General features: G+C 41.2%; 1 protein-coding gene across 1 annotated transcript in view; it reads right to left on the minus strand.

The window, feature by feature from the left end:
* Positions 1-1,169: 1,169 nt before the first annotated feature.
* Positions 1,170-24,931, minus strand: part of Pkp2 (plakophilin 2) — a 57,132-nt gene continuing 33,370 nt past the window's right edge. The window contains exons 6-12 of the mRNA XM_035444755.1: positions 16,118-16,235; positions 14,173-14,337; positions 13,233-13,406; positions 7,410-7,563; positions 5,567-5,756; positions 4,047-4,134; positions 1,170-1,726 (exon numbers count right to left, since the gene is read on the minus strand). Of these exons, the coding sequence (XP_035300646.1) occupies positions 1,658-1,726; positions 4,047-4,134; positions 5,567-5,756; positions 7,410-7,563; positions 13,233-13,406; positions 14,173-14,337; positions 16,118-16,235 (958 nt within the window). The 3' untranslated portion in view covers positions 1,170-1,657. The remainder of the gene's footprint in view (positions 1,727-4,046; positions 4,135-5,566; positions 5,757-7,409; positions 7,564-13,232; positions 13,407-14,172; positions 14,338-16,117; positions 16,236-24,931) is intronic.

Raw genomic sequence — 24,931 nt, forward strand, 5'->3', positions numbered from 1 at the left:
TATAGTGTGTCTTGCAGTATATACCCTTTTGCTCTAACAGCTTTACTTGCAAATGTTCATTGCAACAAGTGTTTGGTCTGGTTCAAGGCCTCTGGCTTCTGCTACACCCTCAATACTGGACCTCCACTGGCACTCCTCTTGGATATCCTGTTGCTACAGTCATGGAGATCCTGAGGCTATGGTTCTTCAGGACCAGTTCCTTCATGAGCTGTTGAGGTGGGACTGGTTGTAGCTGAGTTAGTCAGCCCAGACCTTCTCCTATGAGCGGCAGGGTCAGCGAGGGGCTCAGCAACATCCTTGGAGACCAACATGGCTTTGGGTGGCTGTCCAGACCATGTGTTAGGATAATGTGACATGGACTGGGACCATAGGTAGCAAGGCCCCGCTCCTGTGATGGACAATGATGGGCATATGGGGAAACAGAGACCTGTAGACATCACTCATGTTGAAAGTTATATTGAGGGGGAGGCAAGAAAATAAGGTAAAGAGACATAGAGACACAGAGAGGACAGAAAAGCAGTGTGTGTGTGTGTGTGTGTGTGTGTGTGTGTGTGTGTGTGTGTGAGTGACAGGAAAAGTCCTGTCTGCCCCAGGGGAACAGCAGGAAAGAAAGACAGCGTAAGTAAGCAGGGGTCTTTCTTTAAAAGGGGTCCTTTGCACCTGTGTGCAGACTAGTAGTCATGGGATCCTGGACTGACCAGGGTCCTGCAGAGTGCATTCTGCCAGGTACCAGGGGCAGGCCAGCATAATGCCTGAATCCTAACATCACGGGCATCCACATGACCTTTCGTGGTAACAGGGGCCACACAGATACAGCACAGACTCCTGGCTTCAATACAGTCAGCAGCAGCACAGGCCTGGACTTCACTTGGCCTGCAGGCCACTCACATCTGCCTGTTCCTCACCACCACAGTGTCTCCAGTTCCACCTCTCTCCACAGCACATGAACCTGCTCGCTTCTCTTTCTCTCCCATTTCTCCACCGCATATTCACTGCTCCTGTTAGTAGGCCTCTGTAGCCAGCTGTTTTAAGTTTGCTACACCACTTCTCAGTTTCCTTGTCCTGTTGCTACGAAGCTCTGTAATCTACATTTCTTACATTCATTTAGCAGAAGAAAGATAAAGCAAAGCAAACCAACCCAAGAGGGTTAAGAACATCACAGATTAAACTATTTGCCATCAAAGCTTTATTCTTGTCATTTCTGTTCTGTTCAGCATTGGTGAACATACTCTGGAGTTCAATGATGAATGGAGTAACATGCAGATGAGTGACAAGAATAAAAACCAGACAGAGGACAGAAATGTCAATCACATGTTCAAAGTCAGTCATACAGTTTCTTTCCTCAGGTTCTCTGGGATGCTCCCTCACATGAATCACATATACTGTAAGCGTAGATAACGGTGCCCATTATCTCTAGGGGGTGAAACAGATTCGTTCCATAGCCACTACTGTGGCAACCCTGTAAAAGTCTTCAGGATGCCTAACAAAATTATATCCTCATTATTCATTTTCTAATTTGGGGGATGGAAATAGAAAAGAACATAAACAAACCATGCTTTTTGAGGTTTTTGGGTCAGTTAGTAGAAAAATAGGTATTTCTCTGGGGAGTTTGCTGTAGTGGAGACTGGGAAACTGAAGTTTCTGGGATTCACCTTCATCAGTCTTTAAGAGAGTGGTAGGCTTTGGCGGTGCGGCTGTTGACAAAGTCTGTCTTCTTAAACTGAGCCTTTGGAAGAAGCAGACAAAAACGGGTAAAAGGCTACTAAGTCCTCACATAAATGTGAAAAGGTCTCATCCCTGCATCAGTTGAAGAACATTTAAGTTGGTTCCATCCCCGACTGTTGTGAATTAAGTGCAATGAACATGGCTGAGCATGTGTCTGTGTAGCAGGATATCAAGTCTTTAGGGCTTGACAAGGAGTGGTATAGTTGGTCATAAGGTAGGTTTATTTTTAGCTTTCTGAGGGTTTTCCACATTGATTTCCAGAATGGCTGCCCCACTGTGCAATCCCAACAATGAATGAGGGTACCACTTTCCCAACAATCCTCGCCAGCATTTGTTGTCATTTGTACTTTTGATTTTAGCCATTCTGATTAGGGTAAGAGGAAATCTCAAAGTAGTTTTAATTTCCATTTAATTAGCATTTCTCCAATCGATAAGGCTGTTGGAATATTTTTTGAACCTAGATGCCCTTCAACTGATGAGTGAATGAGAATGCAGTACACGTATACAATGGAATTCTATTCATCTGTAAAGAAAAATGAAGTCATAAAATTTGCAGGTAAATAGATGAAACTAAAACATATACTGAGTGAGTTGACCAGGACCCTAAAAACAAGTCACATGTCCTCTGTTACTTTGTGGTTCCTAGCTCTTAGTCTTCAGATGTACGTAAATAACTTGGAAGTGCCTACAGGATCAGGAAAGCCAAAAGAGACCAAGGTGGTGCCAGGGAGTGAGGGAAAGGTGGGGTGGGGGAGTGAGGGAAAGGAGGGGGAGGGGAGTGAGGGAAAGTTCTTGAGTGAGGATGGTAAGATATAGGTGACATGAAGATAGAAATGGCATTTTAACCAGAAAGGGGAAGGCAGTGCAGAGGAAAAGTGGAGAAGGAAGGATAAATAACACTAAGGATGTTCAAAGAGACATAGGAAATCATACTGTCTAGTAAAATCACTTGTGATACACATGAGTATACATAGATATATAGTTTAAAGAAGTTATGCCACTTAGAGTGATAATGCCCCCAGGAAAAGCCGTGGACAATCTAACAAAACCCCTGGTACCAGGCATGAGGAAGCTCTTCTTGCTTTGTTGGTCAGAGGAGTCCATGAGACTCCCAAAGCAATATAAGCTGTTACTGTTTCCTGTGGGTTGCCTTCAGAATTTGAAGGGAGATCCCCACTGCTGAAGACACAGTACACTTTGGGACACAGGACTTGGAGGAACAGAGCTGGAACTGACTGGGAAGTGTCCTTCCCAAGAAATGGCTCTCACATGTTGGAAGGTGCTATGCAAGTTGCCAAGAGAGAGGAGCAATCAGTACTTCCACCCAGAGGTAAAGCCTGCATGCCACAGCAATGACGGGCCTGGCGAGATAGCCACAACACTGCAAAAGTGGCACTTATAACTTAGAGATAATCAATAATGGTTTAACTGGACTTAAGGATCACTCGACAGGACTGCTATCATATCTGGTACTGTAAACCCTGGAGAGCTCTTTTCCCGGAGAGGAGAACCTATGACTGCCAGATCCTAAGCCAATATAACTTCTAACTGTATTCTAAATACGTTTCCTTACAGCTACAGAGAAGTGTAGCTCTCACTCCTCGTCGAAGATTCATTTTGCAACATACTGAGACTACTACAGAAATCTACAGAGATCAAAATGCAGAGAATAAGGGACTGTGGAGTGCCTAACTACAATTGGTAAATCTGCAATGCAACCCATGTATCTTAGGCTCAGGGAAAATCATGGAAGAAGGGACAGAAAGGTTTTAAGAGCCAGAGGCCTACAACATCTGTTGATGTTGTGTCCCTTAGACATGGCAGGGAAAATGGACCCATGGACTTTCAATAATATGACTGAACAATACCAGCAAAATGGTACCAACCAGTTGATGTGCCAATGTGGAAGGGGAAATTCCTGTCCCTCCCCTAGATGAAGAGCTACAGGTCAACGGCCACTGAGAGCAAGAATCAATTGCTCCCAGGGATGAACTCCTACATAGGTTGTCCAATCACATGTGGTCACCCTTGAATTCAAGCAAAGCTAAGTGGACTCAATAGGTTACATGTACATGTGTGCATATATATATAATATAGTTGTATGTATTCACACATACATGTATATACATATAACAATGATACTTACGAGAACCTGATTTTGGGAGGGCCAATGCAGTGCCCACGTATGAAATTTTGAAAACAACAAAGCAAAACAACAACAGCAAAACTATTTAAATACAAAGAAGAAGAAGAAAGTGCAGTGATTTCTGATGAGGACCAGGTCAAGTGTCACATTTTATCTGGTCAGTCAGTGTTCTTACCTTCTTGTAGGCGTTATGGAGTTCTGTGTGTGCCCACAGAGAGTACAGAAGGACAGAAGCAGCTTTGCTGGCCTTGTTGGGGGCATAGCTGAAAAGAGAGATGCTTGTGGGTCAGTGAGAACGTGGGGCTTTGGCCATTCCCTACACATTCCTCAAGTCTCCACTGTGGCTTCAACAGTTGCCACTTGTCACACACAGAGGATGAGCTTTGAAAGCCAGAGTTCACTTTTTAAGAAGCTCCTTCATAAGTCATATGGTTTGTGCTAGTAAATATGTGATTTATGGAGAAAAATCCAGGCTATTTACACATTTTAAGTGTTTTAATTTACATATAGAGCCTTTACATTTGTATATTTATGGTATATATTTACAGGTCCCAATGCGGAAAAACAAGTGAAAATGCGCATGGCTCTGAGACTAAAGGACCTCACCAATGTGCAAACCAACTTTTTTTTCAAGTTAATAAAATACGTTCTTTTGGCAGTACTTGTTAAATAGTTTTAAACTCATTGTTTTTAGTAGAGAACTTTTTTTTTTTTTTTTGGTTTTTGGAAACAGGGTTTCTCTGTGGCTTTGGAGGCTGACCTGGAACTAGCTCTTGTAGACCAGGCTGGTCTCGAACTCACAAAGATCCACCTGCCTCTGCCTCCTGAGTGCTGGGATTACAGGCGTGCGCCACCACTGCCTGGCTTTTAGTAGAGAACTTACTGTCACAATCCAGTTTCCTATTGCATTTGACACAGCACTGACTTTTGATGTCCCAGTTCTAAATGTGTCCTAAACTTCCCACTTCTGGCTCTTTCTTTTTAGATTTCATTATCTTCTATTACCCACTAACACATGGCTGTGTTTTCTTTATCAAAGAATGTGGGTTTATTTCCCTTGGCACAAAGGTCTATTAACACATAATCAAGAATACAGAAAGCAAGACTAAAATGTATAAAAATGTTGGGCTCCCTCTCAGCTTTCTCTCCCACAATGAAAGCTTTGTGGGAAGAAGAGTGACATTAGCCTCCTACAGTGTTCTTAGTATCCTAGGGACATTCACTTGGAGGAAGTAAATTCATTAAGTTATAGGTTTCTTATATTCAAAACTCTGTAAAGTTCTTTAATGACAAGGGTTTTAAATTCATGTCTATCTTTAAGTTGTTTGACACTTGATTTTTCCTTTTTAAGATATAATATGGTAGAATACCATTTTGCCTATAGTCTACTATTCTTAAATCACAACCATTGCTCTGGGAATCTAACTTATCGCATCAGTAAATACCAGAAATCACAAGTAAGAAAACAATGGTGTGTGACTTGATCTTCTAGAAGTGAATGGATGGTCGTGTAGCTTGGTTAACTCAGTTCTTTCCTTGCTTAACCATCAAGAACTAAAGGAGATACAGCCCAGATCTGAGATGCTGTTTGTGGCCTTGTTGCTCATAGGACTCTGTGAAAGGTAACTGCAGCTAGAGCATTCATACAGTCATGTGGAGGAAATGCAGACAATGGGCAGGTACTAGGAGCCTTACCCTTCCCCTATGCTGATGGTCATGATTTTCTGCAGGCCTCCAGTGTTCAGAAGGTCTCGTGCATTCTGGTAACTATTCTGCATTAAATTGTTCAATGTATAGCAAGCAGAGGCTGTAGTTTCAATAAGAAGGTCAGTACTTGGGACTTCGTCAGGAATTATGGAAACCAAATCAGGTAGAGTTTCTTTGGCTACAATTTGAAAGAGAAACAATGCTTGGTTAGAAAGATTTTTCTTTGGGGAGGACATGTGTGTGCTCCATACGCAGGAGTGTTCAGTATGTGTGCCTATTGCTTTGAGATGGGGTCTCTGACTGAACCACAGCTTGGTTTGGGGGGCATTGGCTGGCCAGTGAGCTCTTGGGATCTGCCTCTCCCATCCCCCAGTGCTGGGATAACCTGACATTGGTTGACATATGTATGGAAACATGCTGAGTCTCTATAATAAAATCTTAAGATGTTTCCAAAGAGAATGCCCTGCTGTGAGTGTACCGAGAACCTAATGCCTGCTGTGAGTGTACTGAAAATCCTTCCACAGAGTAAGGGTATCAAGAATTTTAAAATTTTATACTCTTCAATCCAGAAATTCCATTTCTGGCAATATAGACATCACCTTAAAAGTTGAAAAAGATTTTTACAAAGATATTTTGGGTAGAGTTATATATGTTAAAAAAAAACCCACAAAAGTCTAACTATCCTATAAGAATATGTTTAATTAACTAAAATACACTGAAAAAAAAAATCAACTTCTGGTTCAGTTAAAGGGAGGGGAACTTAGATGTCAGGAGAACCCACAACAGACTCTCTGGATATTCTGACTCTGCAGGGCTCACAGGTTACCTCCAGTATCTGACAAATGTCTCTAACTCACAATAACACTATCTTCCTCCACAGGCTGTCCTGAGTGAGCTCAGGAGTTTATGCTCATTAATTGTGGCCACAGATATTAAGCTCTCGAGAGGTAAGTTATTATCAGTTAAAGCACAGACTAAAAGACCTTGGGAACATGAGTATGTCTTTCACAACTTATGTGAAATAAGGAAATAATTCTGAAACAAATAACAGGAAGGCCCCAGCCACCCACTGAGAGCTGGGCCACATCCTTATCATCATTACACTAGGAGAGCCCTTCTATAGATGAAGATTAAGAAAACACATACGGTCAAGGCTAAAGAAGAGCAGCAATTAAAGGAGTTCTCTATCGTATTTAGTTGTCTTAGGAGAGTACATGAAACAATAAACTACATTCTATAATATATGGGAAGGCATCTATCTAAACCCATATCCACAATGTATTCATTCTCTCTCTCTCTCTCTCTCTCTCTCTCTCTCTCTCTCTCTCTCTCTCTCTCTCTCTCCATAGATAGATAGATGAATAATGAAATAAATAAAAACTTACCTAGCTCAAAATCTCATTAAAAACAAAACCTGTATCGAAATGGATTTTTACTTATTATTGGTTATTAAAGCTCAGAATCAACATGGATCCAATTGCTTAAATTACATGTTGAAGATAAAGCAAATTTGCAATTTTAAATTGCAATTATGCCAATTGCAATTATGCTGGTGACAAACATGTAGATGAGACAGACCCCCAGAATGGAACAGCCCATGGGTGAGAGGTGCCACACAGATTGAGTTTCTTGCTAATTGTTAGTATGGTCCTAGATTTCTCTTCTGCAAGTAATCAAAGCAAATGAACAGAAGGCTAGCCTTTAGGACAATCCAATGGCAGTGAGGGAGGGAGCTTCTCCTCACCCTGTGGAGTGACGAGGCCTGCTCATCATCGACTCTCCTGCACCCGTATGTTCAGTAAGCACCTATGACATTTGGCCCTCAACTCACCAATTTCATTCTGCAGAGAAAGATTCCGTGACAAATTCCTCAGCAGGGAGACAGCAGTCTTTTTTACACTGGGATCACCCACGTGCAACATCTTCCGGGTATGCTGAAGACCATTTTCCTTCTGGACAACCATTCGAGCTACTGATGTGGGCATCTGTTGTGAGACACATCCTGTAAATGCTATACATTTGCTATCAGAGAAATAAGTTCTCTGTGGATTCCAGAGGTTGAGGGACAATAAAAGCTACAACTCTAATAAAAGCAGTTTAGATACATTTTCTTTAAATTCTTTTAGATTTTCAACATAATTGCTGAATAAAAATATTTTTTCAGCTGGGTAGTGGTAGCACAGGCCTTTAATCAAGAAGGCAGAGGCAGGAGGATCTCTGAGTTCAAGGCCAGCTTGGTCTACAGAGTGAGTTCCAGGACAGTCAGGGCTACAGAGAGAAACACTGTCTTGAAAAAAACAAACAAGATAAATAAATAATTACTTTTTCTGCATCTGTGTTTATAAGTAAATAGGTCTGACTTTACTCTGTACTACACTTCAGATTTTAATTTGTGTGTGTGCATGCCCTTGTACATGCTTTTGCAAGACAGAGAAGGACATCAGGTGTTTTCTCTTGTCCTCCACTTTATCCTTTTAGGCCAGGGTTTCAGTGAACTGGAATGCTGATGTTTCTGCTAGGCTCGCTGCAAGCTCTTGGGATCCACGTGTCTCCATTACTCCAAGGTGGCCATGTTAGCTTCTCTGGTTCTGCCTTTTAACGGCTGAGCCATCTCTCCAGCCCAGCTATGTTGGCTTTTTTGTGAGTGTAGGGCAGTCAAACTGAGGTCCTTGTGCTTGCAAATGAGTACGTGTGGCCACTGGGTATCTTGTACTGAACTTTTGAAATCAAGGTTTGAGTAATATCAACTTAATTGGAAAGCATTTTTTTTTCTATCTTCTTGAACTATCCATCTTATATAAGCTCATCTTTGTGGGTTTGGTTGGATTTGGCCACGAAGCTGCTAGCCATTTATGCAGTGACCAGAATCTTTGTTTTCCTGGACTGCCAGCTGAAGTGAGAAAACACGAGCTCATCTGTACCACCTGCCTTCGTTTATCAGCGGATGCTTGGTTATTGGTCCTGTTTCTTCTGCTTCAGGGTTTGGTAACTAACATAGTTCAACAAGCTTATTTGTTTGTAAACTATAAACCCAATTCATTATAAAAAGAGAATTGGGATTTTTTTTTTTTGTTTGTTTTTTGGTTTTTTCGAGACAGGGTTTCTCTGTGGCTTTGGAGGCTGTCCTAGAACTAGCTCTTATAGACCAGGCTGGTCTCGAACTCACAGAAATCCACCTGCCTCCACCTCCCAAGCACTGGGATTAAAGGCCTGCGCCACCACCACCGGGCCGAGAATTGGGGTTTTTAAGAAGCATTTTTATTAACTCCTTGAGGATTTCATATAATGTACTTTTATTTATCTTTCCCTCTTAACTCTCTCCTGATCTACCCTCACCTCCTTCCTACACGCCCAGCTTTGAGTTTTCTTCTTCATGTAAAGCCTATGTTGATTCACCTACTGCCTTTCCAGTGCGCCCACCAAGGTATTTTATAGTTGTCTTGGTTTACGACTTCCTTTGTTCTGTAAAACTGTAAAAATCTCACGAAACTGCTTCCACATTGGAACACAGAATTTGGGGTAACCTAAATCTGTGTTCCCAAGCCATGATCACTCATAATGGCTCCAGAATAAATCATCTCCTATTCTCCTTTAAAAAGAAAAAGAAAAAAGGAGGAAAGAAACTCACCAAGTCCAATTGGTGCTGCCCAACTGCAATAGATGTGGTCTACCCTGGAGTCTGGTGACTCAGCAGGGATCTTCAGCTAGCTGTGGGACTCTGTGTGTCTTCCCCAACTCCACCACTGGGGTGTTTTCTGGCTTGAGTTTGTGCAGGTCTTATGAACTCTCAGGGAGTTTACAATTGCCAGGTAGATATTAGACTTTTGAAAAAGGCAACACACTGCTAGTTGGATTACTGCAGTCTGTTTATCTGAGATTACTGCATGGATTACTGCAGTCTTTGTATCTGAGATTACTGCATGGATTACTGTAGTCCGTGTATCTGAGATTACTGCATGGACTACTGCAGTCTGTGTATCTGAGATTACTGCATGGATTACTGTAGTCCATGTATCTGAGATTACTGCATGGGCTACTGCAGTCTGTGTATCTGAAATTACTGCATGGATTATTGCAGTCTGTGTATTTGAGACTACAGCTGGCCTAGGTCTAGGGAAATCTTTTTTAGGGTCTAAACATTGACCTGACCTGGCTCTTTCTATATCAAGAGATCTCAGCACTGGAGCCTTGGCTTGTGTCTGTGACTTCATATTAAACTTTTTTTTTTTTTTTTTTTTTTTTTTTTTGGTTTTTCGAGACAGGGTTTCTCTGTGTAGCTTTGGAGCCTATCCTGGCATTCACTCTGAAGACCAGGCTGGCCTCGAACTCACAGAGATCCACCTGCCTCTGCCTCCTGAGTGCTGGGATTAAAGGCATGTGCCACCAATGCCCGGCCACATTAAACTTTTTTTTTTGAAGTTAATATGAGGCTATCATGACAAAATTCTTGTGTCTTAACCATTCTTTAGGATGTCTGTCTTTTTTTTTTTTTTGAACACTGCCTCCAACTTCCACCTGTATTCTTCATTTTCTCAATTCTATTCTCTTGAATTAAGGTTTTTAAAAAATAATTTATTTAACTTTATTTTATGTGCACTGGCATAAAGATGTTAGAACCCAGAGAACTGGAGTTGCAGACTGTCAGCTGTCATGTGGGTGGGTGGTGGGAATTGAACTTGAGTGCTCTGTTAGAGCAGCCTTAACTCCTTAGCCATCTCTCCAGCCCCTAGAATTGATGTTCTTAATGTAGAGCTGAGCACAGATGGTGGAATACAGGATCTCTAAAACCATTTTTGTGTTTATAATTAACATTCCTAGGAAATTGTGCATCACTTTACTGGAGTGTTAAAGTTTCCATGGCTCAAGGAAGTTAATCATTACTATTTTAAATGGTTTTTGTGTTGTGACAACTATTCGTCTTCCATCAACTGTTCTGCTCTAAGAAGGTTCCTTTCCCAGAGCTACCCAGGACACTGTTGATTATGTACAATCCTGACCATGGGTCAAGAGGAAGGATGGGCATTCCTCTCTCCCCGTATGCCATCTAGACAAACACTTTATCTGAAGGCTATGAAGACTGGCTGTCAACCTTCTACTTCCTATGCATACAGCTGAGCAAACTAACCAAACCACCTCACACTTCTAGGCTTCCAGCTTCAATGTATCAACTTCCTTCTATGTATCAACTACTCAGTGTTACTGTCACACAGAACCAGAAAAACATTGTCCTGTGTGGCCATAGAGCTTTGAATACCTTTTCGGTTTTGTTCTGTTTCTACTACATTTATCTCCACAATTAATCCCTCTATCCCATCCTTTAATCCTTAAAGCTCACATCACCAATTGTCTCCTGTTAGTATTTATACTAACGCTAGAGTTGCCTGAGCTATCACATAAATGCCATCTGTCTACCTTTAACAATGTTGTAATCCTAGCTTAACTTACCTACTCACCAACAATCTACTATTGGGTTCATTTAGCCCTTTGCCTTTTCTGATTTTTAGATTTGTTATATTGCTAGACTAGTACATTTTCAGATTAGCATTTCTACTATCTCATTCATCCAACCTCCCCATGACCTCAAATAGTGCTAATGAACTTCATGATTTTAGGCCGGGTGCTGGTGGCACACACCTTTAACCACAGCACTTGGGAGGACAATGCAGGTGATCCGAAACCTCACACAGGCATACAGGTGGGCAAAACATATGAAAAAAAAAAAAAACCCACAAAAACCAAAACAATCCCCCCCCAAACCCCAACAAACCTTACTGATTTTAAATACCAGTGGCAGATCTGGAATAAAGCTTCTCCAAACCCCACCTGATTTAACCTGCTAATGGCTATCTGCTGCCTGTAGAATGATGCTCAGACACTTCAATGTGGCTCGTGCTATCCTTCCTCACCCGGCTTCTCCTTCTTTACCACTAGACCAGGTATCTGGGTAAAAATTACTTTATTCCATATTTTCTCTTGTTGGACCTTGAGTTTCTTGAAACAACAGAGTTCTTCCTTTCTCTTTGTTCACAAGCATGCTTATCACAAATCAAATAAATGATGGCTTGTTTTCTTAAACACAGTACAATGGGAAGGTGGCTTTATCATTTCACAGTTTTATTTAAAACAAATAAGCTTCTATGTGAGGACACATACATCAGGAATGAAGACATTTTCTTAAATGTTTCTGTTCCCTCAAAGAGTATGCTTATATATAGGGATATGTAACTGAAGATCGGCTATGTCATGAATTATCTTGGAGTGATTAGTTCATGATCAAAGTACACATAAACTTAGTTCTAATAATGATTTAAAATAGGATATGGAAACATGTAACAGGCACACAATACATGGCACAGACAATAACCATCTGCCATATGCTTTGACTTTGGTGATAAAAAAATAAGTCACTGGGAAGAGATGGATGGGTTCCCAAGACACAGATGTGCAGATGCCCTTCCAAATCCCATGCTACTGGAGACACAATTGTTTTTACAATGAAGAATGCACTACTTCTTTTTGTGTGAACACTCACTTTCTTTGAGGGCACAGTACCCAGACCAGACCAATTAACATCACAGTCTCCTCCCAGAGCCCTACTGAGATAAAAATCAGGCCAGTGAGATAACTTTGCTGAGTTCTTTTTTTTATTTTATTTTATTGATTTATTTATTTATTTATTTTGTTTTTTGTTTTTGTTTTTTTGGTTTTTCGAGACAGGGTTTCTCTGTGTAGCTTTGGAGCCTATCCTGGCACTTGCTCTGGAGACCAGACTGGCCTCAAACTCACAGAGATCCGCCTGCCTCCCAAGTCCTGGGATTGAAGGCCACCAACGCCCGGCTTTATTTTTTTTTTTTAAAGATTTTATTTATTTATTATGTATACAACATTCTGCTTCCATGTATATCTGCACACCAGAAGAGGGCACCAGATCTCATTACAGATAGTTGTGAGCCACCATGTGGTTGCTGGGAATTTAATTCAGGACCTCTGAAAGAGCAGTCAGTGCTCTTAACCTCTGAGCCATCTCTCCAGCCACCTTTTTTTATTTTTTGAGACAGGGTTTCTCTGTGTAGCCCTGGTTGTCCTGGAACTCACTCTGTAGACCAGGCTGGCCTTGAACTCACAGAGATCCATCTGCCTCTGCCTCTGCCTCTGCCTCCTGAGTACTGGGATTAAAGGCATGCACCACCACTGCCCAGGCCTTTTCTGAGTTCTTACTAGCACTACTTGTGAGGACACCAGGGTATTAAGATGTAAGCTGGGGTCATTCCTAGCTATCCTCATTACTATGTGCACATAGAACCCAGAGATGGAGTGAGAGATTCAAGACTAATCATGAAAGAACAGACCCACCCCAGAGGTCTGAGTTCTAGACATGAGAAGTTCCTGCATGTTTCTTGCCTAGTTTGAGGCAGGGTTCTGAGGACTGTAATGGAAGAATTAAGCAATATAAAAGTCAATGTGTTGTTTTTGTAATTGTAGTCTGATGCGGCTTTATAGAAACTGAAGCTGAAATCCTGGTGGTTTTGGAGAACTGTCTTGACTGGAATGAGGAAACCTTTGCTGGAACCTGATTGCTTCACCTCTGCACCTAAGGTAGATATGTCTACAATGCCCTCAGGTTAAGAAGTGGAAAAGCTAGCACAAGACTCACCGGGCCACCTCCTGCTGTGAGATTCTGGAGAGCTCCTAAAGAGGCCTCTTGGGTATAGTTCCGGGCACTCTTGGCAATTAAGGACAAATACATCCTTATCACAATGGAATGCCACAGCCACTCTATCCCCCGGGGGTTGCTCTTCTCCTCTGGCATCGGCATATCTTGGTATTGCTAAGCACAAACAGAGTAAATGCACTTCAGGTGATGCCTACCACCCTGCACCCACACCGACAGACCAGAAACACTGTCTAGAAAGATTAGCAAATCAGAAAACTACTATGTATGCATTTCAATTACTTAATGTTTAGCTCACAGCAATTATTTCTTTAAAAACTCTCACTCTCTCCAACTTTACACTTCACAATAATTAAACATAGGTCCAGCTGCATTTAACCTAAATTGTAAATAGTCACCATCACTTTGAAGATAAGGAAAAAAAAAAGGTTTGTTGCCTCCAGGGCTTATAGAATTGTTTGAGATAGTATCAAGGCTCTAAATTTACCAGCCATTTTCCAAATTAAAATGACCATAACACTAAGAATACGGTAGTTTACATTCTTTTCACTTTGATGTCAGTTCTGAAAGAGATATGTTATCTTTCCTAGGAAATTTGCTTTTAATGTGTTCACAGTTTGTTTTTAGGTTACACAATGAAAGCATCAGGGCTTCTGGTGGTGCTTGAGCAATGATTGTATCACAGCGCACAAAGGACACAGGGCAGCATGGTTTAATCGCTAACAACAAATCTGGAGCCAGATTAGTGGGAAGTGAATTTTATCCCCTTCACCCAGGCATTGAATTGATGTAGCCATTTCCTTATTGGTGAAGTCTCGTGGGAGGACTGATGTGAGAACTAAATGTGAAACAGTAGCTGACATAAACTCAGGAGTGAGAGTCCCTTCACCCCCATCTGTCTCTCAAAGATCTCCCGACATACCTCTTTTACTTTCCTACTTCGACTGCCAAAACACCCAATACTTTTGTTACTGTTAGTCTCGATATTCCGGTTTTGCATGTAGATACTCTGGGAATACTTCTCTGGGAGCTCTGCCTCCAGCTGGTAGGAAAGGTTATGAAGAATGCACACACAGTTCTCCGTAGCCTGTGAAAACAACACGAATACTGCTCATATACACATGACAAGGTTATTTAGGCTTCAGCGCTTAAAAGGGTTGCTGCATGCAATGTAGTGTGCTTGGACAGTAAGGTATGTGGAATTACTGAGGATACCTGGAATGGCTAATTTTAGACCAGGAATGAATGGTCATGAGTACTATGCTAAAACACAGAATCCAGGTTTCTTAAAACAATGGGTAGCCCCCCCAGATGTTTGTTTGTTTGTTTTAGAGAAAGCCCACGTTTAATGGATACAGCACTACTGGGTGGCCTTTCAGCACCCCCCAGAGATGGGAAAGAGAGATTAGAAAACTACATGTCTATTTTCTGGGGGAAGTTTAAATACCCAGTGGGAGTGGTCTTGAGAATCTCTGCGGGAGAGGCTATCATTTGGAGGGCTGAGATGCAGCAGGGTTTGGAGGGAGGTGGGGGAGGGGGACTTGGGTGGAACTTCCACCATAATATCCCAGACTCTTTGGGTATATGGACGCCAGAAACTGGGCCAAAGATTTTATCATAGCATCCCAGATTCTTTATCTGGATGCCAGCGACTGTCTTCCAGCTGTTTTTAATGTATCTGGAGACTGAACCCACCCAGGGCCTTTTGCACAGTGGACAAATGTTCTATCAATGAGCTCTAGTCTTAGCCTCTTAGAGTATTTTTTTTACAGAATTAGAGATCTGGGCTTGAATCCAAGCTCTGGAGCTTTATTAAAGTGGTTTTACATGAACAAAATCAACATAAGAAAACAAAGGAAACCAACTAACCAGAACCCTACCTAAAAACAGTCTGATGTACAGTATAAGGACCCCATTTCAGACTCCTAGAATCCACAGAAAACTGAGCACAGCAGCATGTACCTGTCACACCAGTGCTGGGAACAGGAGATGGGGATCAGCAAGTTCCCCTAACTCAAAGAGTTAGGTAGAAAATAAGCAAGACACTCAGCATCAACCTCTGGTCTCTACCATACAACACACACATACACTCAAAAAAAAAAAAAAAAAGAAACACACTGGTTAAATGTAATCCTTTGAATCTTTCTTAGAGTATTTTAAAAAAGTATGTCTAGAACAACTTCAAACTTCCCATACATAAATCAATAGGATATTGGTTTATGTATCCACACTAATATGGAGAATAGGATATGCCACTGCTTATGTGACCAGTTAGGAGCTACTACAGTAACTAGTGTAAAGCACACGCAAATGGAAGCGGCAGATGTGGTACCGGAGAAGCAGCATCTGGTGTACCGCCTGTGCACACAGGGTATGAGGAAGAGTCACAGCCAAGGCCATTCATATTTCAGTCTTCTTTTGGTAGCTGGTGAGACTCATTCACTCATCTATTCATCAGTCCATTCATTCCATCTAATTAAGGTATTATACATGTCAGGTCAAGGCTTCACCACTAACCTATAATCTCCAGCCACAGACATGCTGGTTATCAGAAAGATTAGAAAGAACATGAGCAAGATTGGGGTGACTGAAGAAATGAATTTAAGCATTTATTTTTGAACATGTAGCATTTGCGTTCCTGATGAACATCCACACTGAGTTGTTAAAAGGTGTGTTGGAAATCTGGGTCTGGAAAAACACTGAGCCTAAGACCAGACAGAAAGTTAAATGTCTAAGCATGTAATGGAAACCTTGGGCTCAGAAAGTAAGTTAAGGCACACACCTACATCCAGTGATTATTTTAACAGCTTGAAGCAATGTAAGTGATAGTGGTAATCTGGCGTGAGGATGCTCAACTCTCGAGTTACCTTATCGTCTGGCTGGTAGTCTGCGATAGTTCCTCTGACATAATGGACCAACGAGTCAATGAGCCCATCACATCTTCTCATCGTCTTCCTCCCATCAGGGCCAGCTGAGCTCATGTTTCTTTCAAGAACAACAAGAAACTGTAAGATGCAATTTATGTATCCCAAAGGCCTGTGTGAGATGTGTGCTATGTATCCCAAAGGCCTATGTGAGATGTGTGCTTTGAATCCCAAAGTCTGGTACAAGGCCTGTGCTATAAACCTAATAGATTTGAGTTTCAAAGCTTTATTTAAGGCTTCTTCCAGGTGTTTGGAAACTGACACACAAGCAAAAATTTGAGAGCTTGTTATCAGTACATTAAATCATTAGCTGCCTAATGTCAAACCTGAAACCATAAACACACAATCACATCAGAAAGTTTTCTATCTGCTTCATTCCATGTTATCAAGGCCCAGACATGATTTATTAAATCTTGTCCATATTTTTGAGAGGCAGATATGAGGCAAATGTTTGTAACTAAAGGAACATGACACTCTAGACATGGATTATGCAGTGTGCCCAAGTCCCAATTGCTCCATGTCTTAACTATAAATAGCCTGAAGTTGTCCTGGCCTCACTTTCCTTACCTGAAAAAGTGTGGTGGACTCTGTTGCTTGAGTCCTGAAGGTTTTTATATAAACTGTTAATGACCAATATTAAACCTGATACTCTAAAACACCACAGTCCTCTCCTTCAGATCGCAGACTGTCAGAGAACACACACTTTCCAAGGTCTGTGATGCCTGACCTATTAATATCTTTGTGCTTAATCTTTTTCTAATTTTGCTAAGCCACGGTCGCAAACAGAGGCTGCTTCCTTATAGAGAAATGCAGCTTATCTAATATGGTAAATAAAGCATTTGGCCATCACACTGCAGTTTCAGGTCATATTTATATTCTGGTATTATTACTTCTATATTCCTTTGTATTAAGTTTTTCTTTTAATCATTAGCCACTCACACACAAAAAAAATTTTTTTCCCTTGTAGAATGTTAACACATCTGTCAACAAGAAAAGAGGCTGTAGGTATGGCTCGACAGCTAGGAGCACACACGTTCAGTTTCTTGCACTGACGTCAGTTCCGGGGCTCTGATGCGTTTGGGATTTTGTAGGCTCCTGCATGTACATGGTACACATAAACTCAGTCAGGCATATACATAAAATAAAAACAATACTAAGAAAAATTAGGTTTTGGAATTTGAGAACTACCTTCTATTCCCTTTGCCAACTTTAATTAAACTATATTAAGAAGGTTTTCTTTATGTCTCAGACAGTGTCACTGTAATAATAGTTTGAGAACTTTTGGGTCTCGTTTTCTTTATTTAAAAATATAATTGCATTAAGTGCTTTCAAAATACTTTTCTGTCCCTAAATACTGCTTTCAAAGGAACAAATGTGCCCAGCATTACATCAAGATCTAAAGGGAATGGGAGTGGGACATATTACAGTTCCCTGGGGGTCCCATCTATAGGCTGATCCCTGTGAAACCAACAATGCTTGGCTGCTTTTGACTACAAAATGGCATGTTCTCAATTCAGTTTAACAGTGGAGGAGAGAAGACAGTACTGACAAGTTAATGGTTGTTGAACTGACACAATGGGAAATTTGACATTAACAAAACTCCTTCATGACTTTGATTCTTCAAAAGTTTCATCACGTTAATTTTTGCTGTATGTAAAAAAAAAAACAACCCATAACTCTGTCAATTACAAGACAGCATAATGGAGGCTGTCGAGATGGTTTAGAGGTAAAGAAGCTGGCTGCCAAGCCCAAGGATCTGAGTTCGATAACTGGTAGACATGTGGTGGAGAGAACTGACTGGCCTAGTTGTCCTCTGACCTTCACACGCATATCTCTCCCAGTATAAACACATTTTAAAGACAATGAATGGGTTTACTAAGTGGAAACAAAATCATGTTGACTATAGTTTTTTCTTAAGAAATGGTCATTTAAACTGGCACCATCTATCTCTGTTTGCTCTGGGCCATTAGAAACACAGAAGTCTGTTAAGAATCATGCTAGCTGGGCAGTGGTGATGCAGGCCTTTAATCCCAGCACTTGGGAGCCAGAGGCAGGAGGATTTCTGGGAGTTTGAGGCCAGCCTGGTTAAAGAACAAGTTCCAGGACAACCAGGACTGTTACACAGAGAAACCCTGTCTTGAAAGGCAAAACAAACAAAAAAGAAGCCTGCTGATCATTTTAATCCTGGATTATACATTTCTGTTGGGTGTTTCAGACCATGAAAGTAGTCATCCTTAACCATTTTTTTTTTTTACTACCATCAAGACCAGATAAGAGACTGGTCCTTGGGGTTCCCCTGGGCTTAGGAGGAGCCCCTGTCTCCTTAGCTTGGGAAGAATCATAGCAAGCTTCACGGGAACTAAAAACACATTTCAGTCTCCCAATTTCTCAAACGAAGAAGAAGCCAAGAAGACTTTAAATTACTTTTCCTGCTGACAACAACTTAGTGGTAATGTGAGGCCATTTTTTCCACTTTATTTTTTTTTTAAATATTTTTTTTTGTTCTCTCCAAATCATTTTTTAAAAGATTTTATTTATTTATTATGTATACAATCTTCTGCCTGCATGCCAGCAGAGGGCACCAGATCCCATTCAAGATGGTTGTGAGCCAACATGTGGTTGCTGGGAATTGAACTCAGACCTCTGGAAGAGCAGTCAGTGCTCTTAACCACTGAGCCATCTCTCCAGCCCCCACTTTATTTTTATATGTATGGGTGTGTGCACCATGTCCGTGCAGTGTCCGTGCAGAAGAATCAGATCCCCAAGACCACAGTTAGATGATTGTGAGATGTTGTGTGGGTGCTGGGAATTGAACCTGGGTCCTCTGTAAGAGCATACAGTGGTGTTAACTGCTAAGCCATCTCTGCAGTCCTATAGGAGGACTATTTTTTTAATCCTATGCAGAGTGTGTACAGTATAAACACTCAATCTTCCTGTTCTTTGTTTAACAAATATGACATGTCCCCAACCACAAGATACTCTCCATGTTTCAAAGCTTCTGATCTTTTTCAGCCTCTGGATTAGAGAAATGACCCTTTCAAACTCCCTGACAGGTCAAAAGTGCAAAGGGGACTTAGCCTTGTCTAAGCTCAGTGTTTATTCTTGTCTGGATGGTAACGCGGTGGCGCTGCTGCCAGTCTCACAGCAGTAACTGTCATCTGTTAGTCTTCACTATCCAGACGCTGCTTGCTTGAAATAGGACTTATCAGGGGGTTCTGGCAGTTGATACCTTTGCTGACAGGAAGTGCAAGGAACCCTGATGTGCAGTACTGCCCCTGCATATCAAAAATATTTCCCATATCGCTCAGCTATCCAAAAATATAAACAAGGGTAGATTTTCCCACTTCACCTGAGGATGGAAGCCATTAGACAGAAATAAAGTTACTATTATACTACTCTGATAAAAACCAGTCATTTATGTAAAATGACATTGATCTGAAAGCATTTTTCAACAGTTAATCTTTAAAGTTTGTAGGAAACAGAATGAACTTAGAATGTATCCTTTTACAATATGCCTCCTGAATCCTGAGAAATACTTTTTATTACTCTTTCCAGTATGTAACTCAATGGAGACTTAACTTGGAAAATGCCTCAGAAGTATAAATTAAATATACTAAAATAACTGTCCTATTGCAAAGTAAGAATGAGCTTCTAAAACCAGTCCTCAGTCACAAGTGGGCAGTGAGGAGGAGATGCCACCACTCAAGGCTCACTCAGCTAGGCCTCAAGGCGGTATCTGCAGCCAATGACTGATCCAGGGCTCCCCCCTTTCCCTTCCCCTCAATATCACTTTTACTAGAGTCAGGGGATTGATTCTGACCTCTGCCCATCTCTGAAGAAGTCTCAGACTTCACATTTTTGAATGTTTCAGACTCTTTGTCTGGGAGTAAATCTGTGACTCTGGACCACCTTCAAGACTTCCCCATTCCCGAGTATCAAATGAAGAGAGCAGAAACACCCTGGCCCTGTATAGAATTAAAAGGAAGACTGTGTGCCTCTATTAAGATTAATGGTGTCATGATGGAAAACATGATAGGAAAACAGCCCCAAGAATTGACAAATGAAATTACATGAAATTAAAGTTTCTGTTCAGAAAAAGAAACAATAAACAGCCTACAGAATGAGAGAAAAAAATTTCCAGCTACTCCTCAAATAAGGGGTTAATTCCAGAACATAAAAGGACTTCAGAAGTTAAAAACCAAAGACACAAAGCTGCCAATCAATAAACAAGCCAAAGAACTGCAAATGGACAATGAACCACTAGGGGGCACTAAGTGGGGCGCCTGCCTAGCCTTTATGAAGTCCTAGGTCCAATTCCCTGTAAGCTGTGAAACAAAATAAAACAAAGCAACCCTCCATAAAGCAAAAAAAGAAAAATAAATAAAAGAGAGAGATAAAAGGTCCTAATGAAAGTGACATTAATTTTAAAACTACTTTTGTTTCAGAGTACGAGAAAAAAAAATTCTTTTGATGGTAGCTTTAAAATCACCAAATATGGCTCCTCCTCCCACTACTGCAATGATTTTATGGATGGATGGAGTAAGAGAAAGAGCACAGCCAGTACAGTAGCAGTGGCTGCATGGGGTCCAGCAGAGGAGGGTGGCTCTGGCCGGTGTCTGTGCTGGAAGAGTACAGCACCGTGTGTGTGTGTGTGTGTGTGTGTGTGTGTGTGTGGTGTGTGTGTGTGTGTGTGTGTGTGTGTGTGTGTGTGTGTGTGTGTGTGTGTGTTCTTGAAAGACTGCTGGGGCATCAGTGGTGGTGGTGGTGGGGCAGCAGGCTGACCAGTCTCTGCTCCTGAGGGTACAGTGACCCCCTCAAAAGGGAAAGGGCGCCAAGACAGGACTGTAGGCAGGGGCACAGCAGATGGGGTGAAAGTGCCCGCTCAGAGTGGTCAGGCACTGACAACTTCACAAAGACAAAAGGTCCCTTTTCTGCTTCCATCCCCATCCTTCTCTTCCTTTCTGCATACTAGGTTTTGCTAGCTAAGACTTCCAATTCCTAAAATTCTGTCTTAGACGCTGTGAGGGTTAATGAGTCCCCATTCTACAAAAACAAAAGAGCGGCTGCTGCCAAACTGTCCTGTGTCATTTGAGCCAAGCCGCCAACTCTGGGATATGAGGTTTAGCCTTCCCATTTCACATTGAAGCAAGTGTTTTTTTTTTTTGTTTGTTTGTTTGGTATGTCCTTTAAACTGCTCTCCTGAGTCAGACAGGTTCTGTGGCTCTTTGGCAGGGAGGAGAACAAAACAGCCTAAGATAAATACAGAAACTAAAAGCTAAAACTGAGCTGGTGGCTTTGTGTAGAGAGACTTATAAAGCTATCTCTGTCCCCTTTCTGCCAACCACCCTATTAATGACTTCTGGGCTCAGTTTCCTTGAGCTAAAAAGGTATTTATTATACTTTTAATGTTTGTTTTGCTTTAATTTTGATACAGTTTCTATAATACACAACACTAACACTTTAAGATTGACAGATTTAAAAAAAAAATTAAGCCAGGCAGTGATGGCACACGCCTTTAATCCCAGCACTTGTGGGAGCAGAGGCAGATGGATTTCAGTGAGTTTGAGGCCAAGCCTGGTCTACATAGCAAATTCCAGGACAGCAGGAATGTCACACAAGAAACTGTCTTGAAAAACAAAACAATGGAATCAAGGCAGTCCCCACCAACAGGCAAGTGGTGGGGACAGCCTGACTTCAGGCTGGACTGCTACTACCCACTGGATTCTGTTCCCACAAGATCCACTCCTCTGTCCAACCCCACCCACCTCATCATCCTCCCCATGGCCAGCCCTGTCCCACAGCTCCAGCAGACGGGTACAGCCTATAGCAGTCTGAAGAACAGATGAGTGACTGGTCTCCTAACTGAGCTGCCCCAATCTCCAGACCTAAGCCTCAAGGCACATCCTGTGCCCCTCCCGGTCCCATGTCAGTACCAGCAAGGCTGCTGGGCCCTGCCTACAACTCTGGTAGAATCCTACTGCTGTGGTGCAGTCCCTATAGGAAATAATCAAACTGAGGGCTGAAATCAATAAAATAGAAACAAAGAGAACAATACAAAGAATCAATGGGACTAAGAGTTGGTTCTTTGAGAAAATCAACAAGATAGACAAACCTTTATTGAAACTAACCAAAAGGCAGAGAGAGAATAATACCCAAATCAACAAAATCAGAAACAGAAAGGGGGCATAACAACAGAGAATTCTTAGGTCACACTTCAAAAATCTGCATTCCACATATTGGAAAATCTAAAAGAAATGGACAGATTTCTTGATAGGTACCACATACCAAAATTAAATCAAGATCAGATAAACAATTTAAATAGACCTATAACCCCTAAGGAAATAGGAGCATTCATTAAAAGTTTCCAAAAAAATAAAAATAAAAACCATCCAGGGCCAGATGGTTTTAGCACAGAATTCTACCAGAATTTCAAAGGAGAGCTAATATAAATACTCCTCAAATTGTTCTACACAATAGGAATAGACAGAAGGTTGCCAAATTCCTTTTATGAGGCCTGTCTCCCTGGTACCCAAAACCACACAAAGACTCATCAATAAAAAAAAAAAAAAAAGTTACAGACCAATTTCCTTCATGAAACTAATGCAAAAATACTCAATAAAATACTGGCAAACCGAATCCAAGAATACATCAAAAAGATCATCCACCATGATCAAGTAGGCTTCACCCTAGAAATGCAGGAATGATTCAACATACAAAAATCCATCAATGTAATCCACCACTAAACAAACTGAAGGAAAAAACTACATAATCATCTCATTAGATGCTGAAAAAGCCTTAACAAAATTCAATACCCCTTAAAGGTGTTGGAGAGATCAGGGTTAACAGGAACATACTTAAACATAATAAAAGTAATATACAGCAAGCCAACAGACATCATCAAACTAAATGGAGAGAAAACTCTATGTGATTCCACTAAAATCAGCAACAAGATAAGGCTGTCCACTCTCTACAGATCTATTCAACATAGTACTTGAAGTTCTAGCCCAGCCCAGTGCTCCCCCCTCTCTTACATACACATGCTCTCTCTCTCTCTCTCTCTCTCTCTCTCTCTCTCTCTCTCTCTCTCACACACACACACACACACACACACACACACACACACACACAAATAAAAAAAATTGTTGTTTCTTCCACTGATTCTTCTTCCTTCATATTATCCTTACTCAAGCCTTTAAAACAATCACCCAGGGACTGGATCAAAGTAAACAACAGGAATAAAGGATAGCTCCAGCAAAGAGAAATGCACAAAGGGCAAGTTTTGTTTTGTTTTGTATTGCATTTTTCGAGACAGAGTTTCTCTGTGGTTTTGGAGGCTGTCCTGGAACTAGTTCTTGCAGACCAGGCTGGTCTCCAACTCACAGAGATCCGCCTGCCTTTGCCTCCTGAGTGCTGGGATTACAGGTGTGCGCCACCAACGCCCCCGGCCCTAGATTATGATTTTTAAAGTCATTTCATTTAACTATTTAAATACATCTCATTTAATTAAATATTTTGTAATTAAATTATCTGGGATTATACACAGGGATATATCACATAAGCCTTTCTTCGTCATAAATATTAAGAATGCCAGATAAGCAAAAGTAACTAGAATGACAATGTACAATTAAAGAGACACAGATGAAATAAAGCTCCACATTTGGTTTCTAGATATGCACAAAAACTCACATCCACAATACTGTGTGCATGTGTAAAAAGATACACATAACTGAGTATATTTTTCAAATTACATGGAGAGGCTGGAGAGGTGACTGAGCAGTTGATCTCGCAGAGAACTAGAATGCAGTCTTTAAGTGGAGCTCCAAGAGATCCAATGCCCCCTTCTGGACTCTCTGGGCACCTGCATCCATGTGCACATACTGACACACAGACATAATGAAAATGGAATGGAGACATTCTTTTTCAGAGTTGCTGGCATCAATATTCTAAATGAAACTGTTTTTAGAGTTGGGGATGTAGTCAATGGTAGAGTGCTTGTCTACCATGATGGAAGTCCTGACATGCACATGTGTGCTTCTGTTTGGGGTAATGCACATGTTGGTTTAATCCTTAGCACTGCACAACCCAGGCAGAGTAGTGCACATCTAAATGTAGGAGGAAAGTTACAGTCACCTTCAACTGCAGAAAGAGTTCAAGGCCAGCTTGGTAGTACCTAATTCATACCTAATTGAGAATAAGATTGATAAAGCTTTTGTTTCAAAAAGTAGTTGCAAGTAGTAGTTCACTCAACTAGATTTATAGTGAAAACTGGAAGTGGGTGATCTTTTTTCTTTTTAAGATTTTATTCATTTATTATGTATACAGTGTTCTCCCAGCAGGCTAGAAGAGGGCACCAGATTTCATTACAGATGGTTCTGAGCCACCATGTGGTTGCTGGGATTTGAACTCAGGACCTCTGGAAGAACAGCCAGTGCTCTTAACCTCTGAGCTATCTCTCTAGCACCCATGCATGATCTTTTAAGTTACAAATTTTGCTATAAAACTTACAAAAGAATGTTGTAATAACAGAGACAAATTTACTAAAGTATGACAAATGAGAAAAAGTTTAGTTTAAGCCAGTGTAGGAGCAACTGCTTTTCTTCTTTTAAAATAAAACAAATTTTATTTTTTTGTAAGCTCTGAGGACTGAACTCATGGTCTTACACATCCAAGGGTAAGCATTCTACCACAAAACTACATCTCCAACACTGTGTTTTGAGGCAGTCTAACCACTACATGCTCCACAATGATCTCGAACTT

The sequence above is a fragment of the Cricetulus griseus genome, chromosome 4 (assembly GCF_003668045.3).
Source record: "Cricetulus griseus strain 17A/GY chromosome 4, alternate assembly CriGri-PICRH-1.0, whole genome shotgun sequence".
Classification (NCBI taxonomy): domain Eukaryota; kingdom Metazoa; phylum Chordata; class Mammalia; order Rodentia; family Cricetidae; genus Cricetulus; species Cricetulus griseus.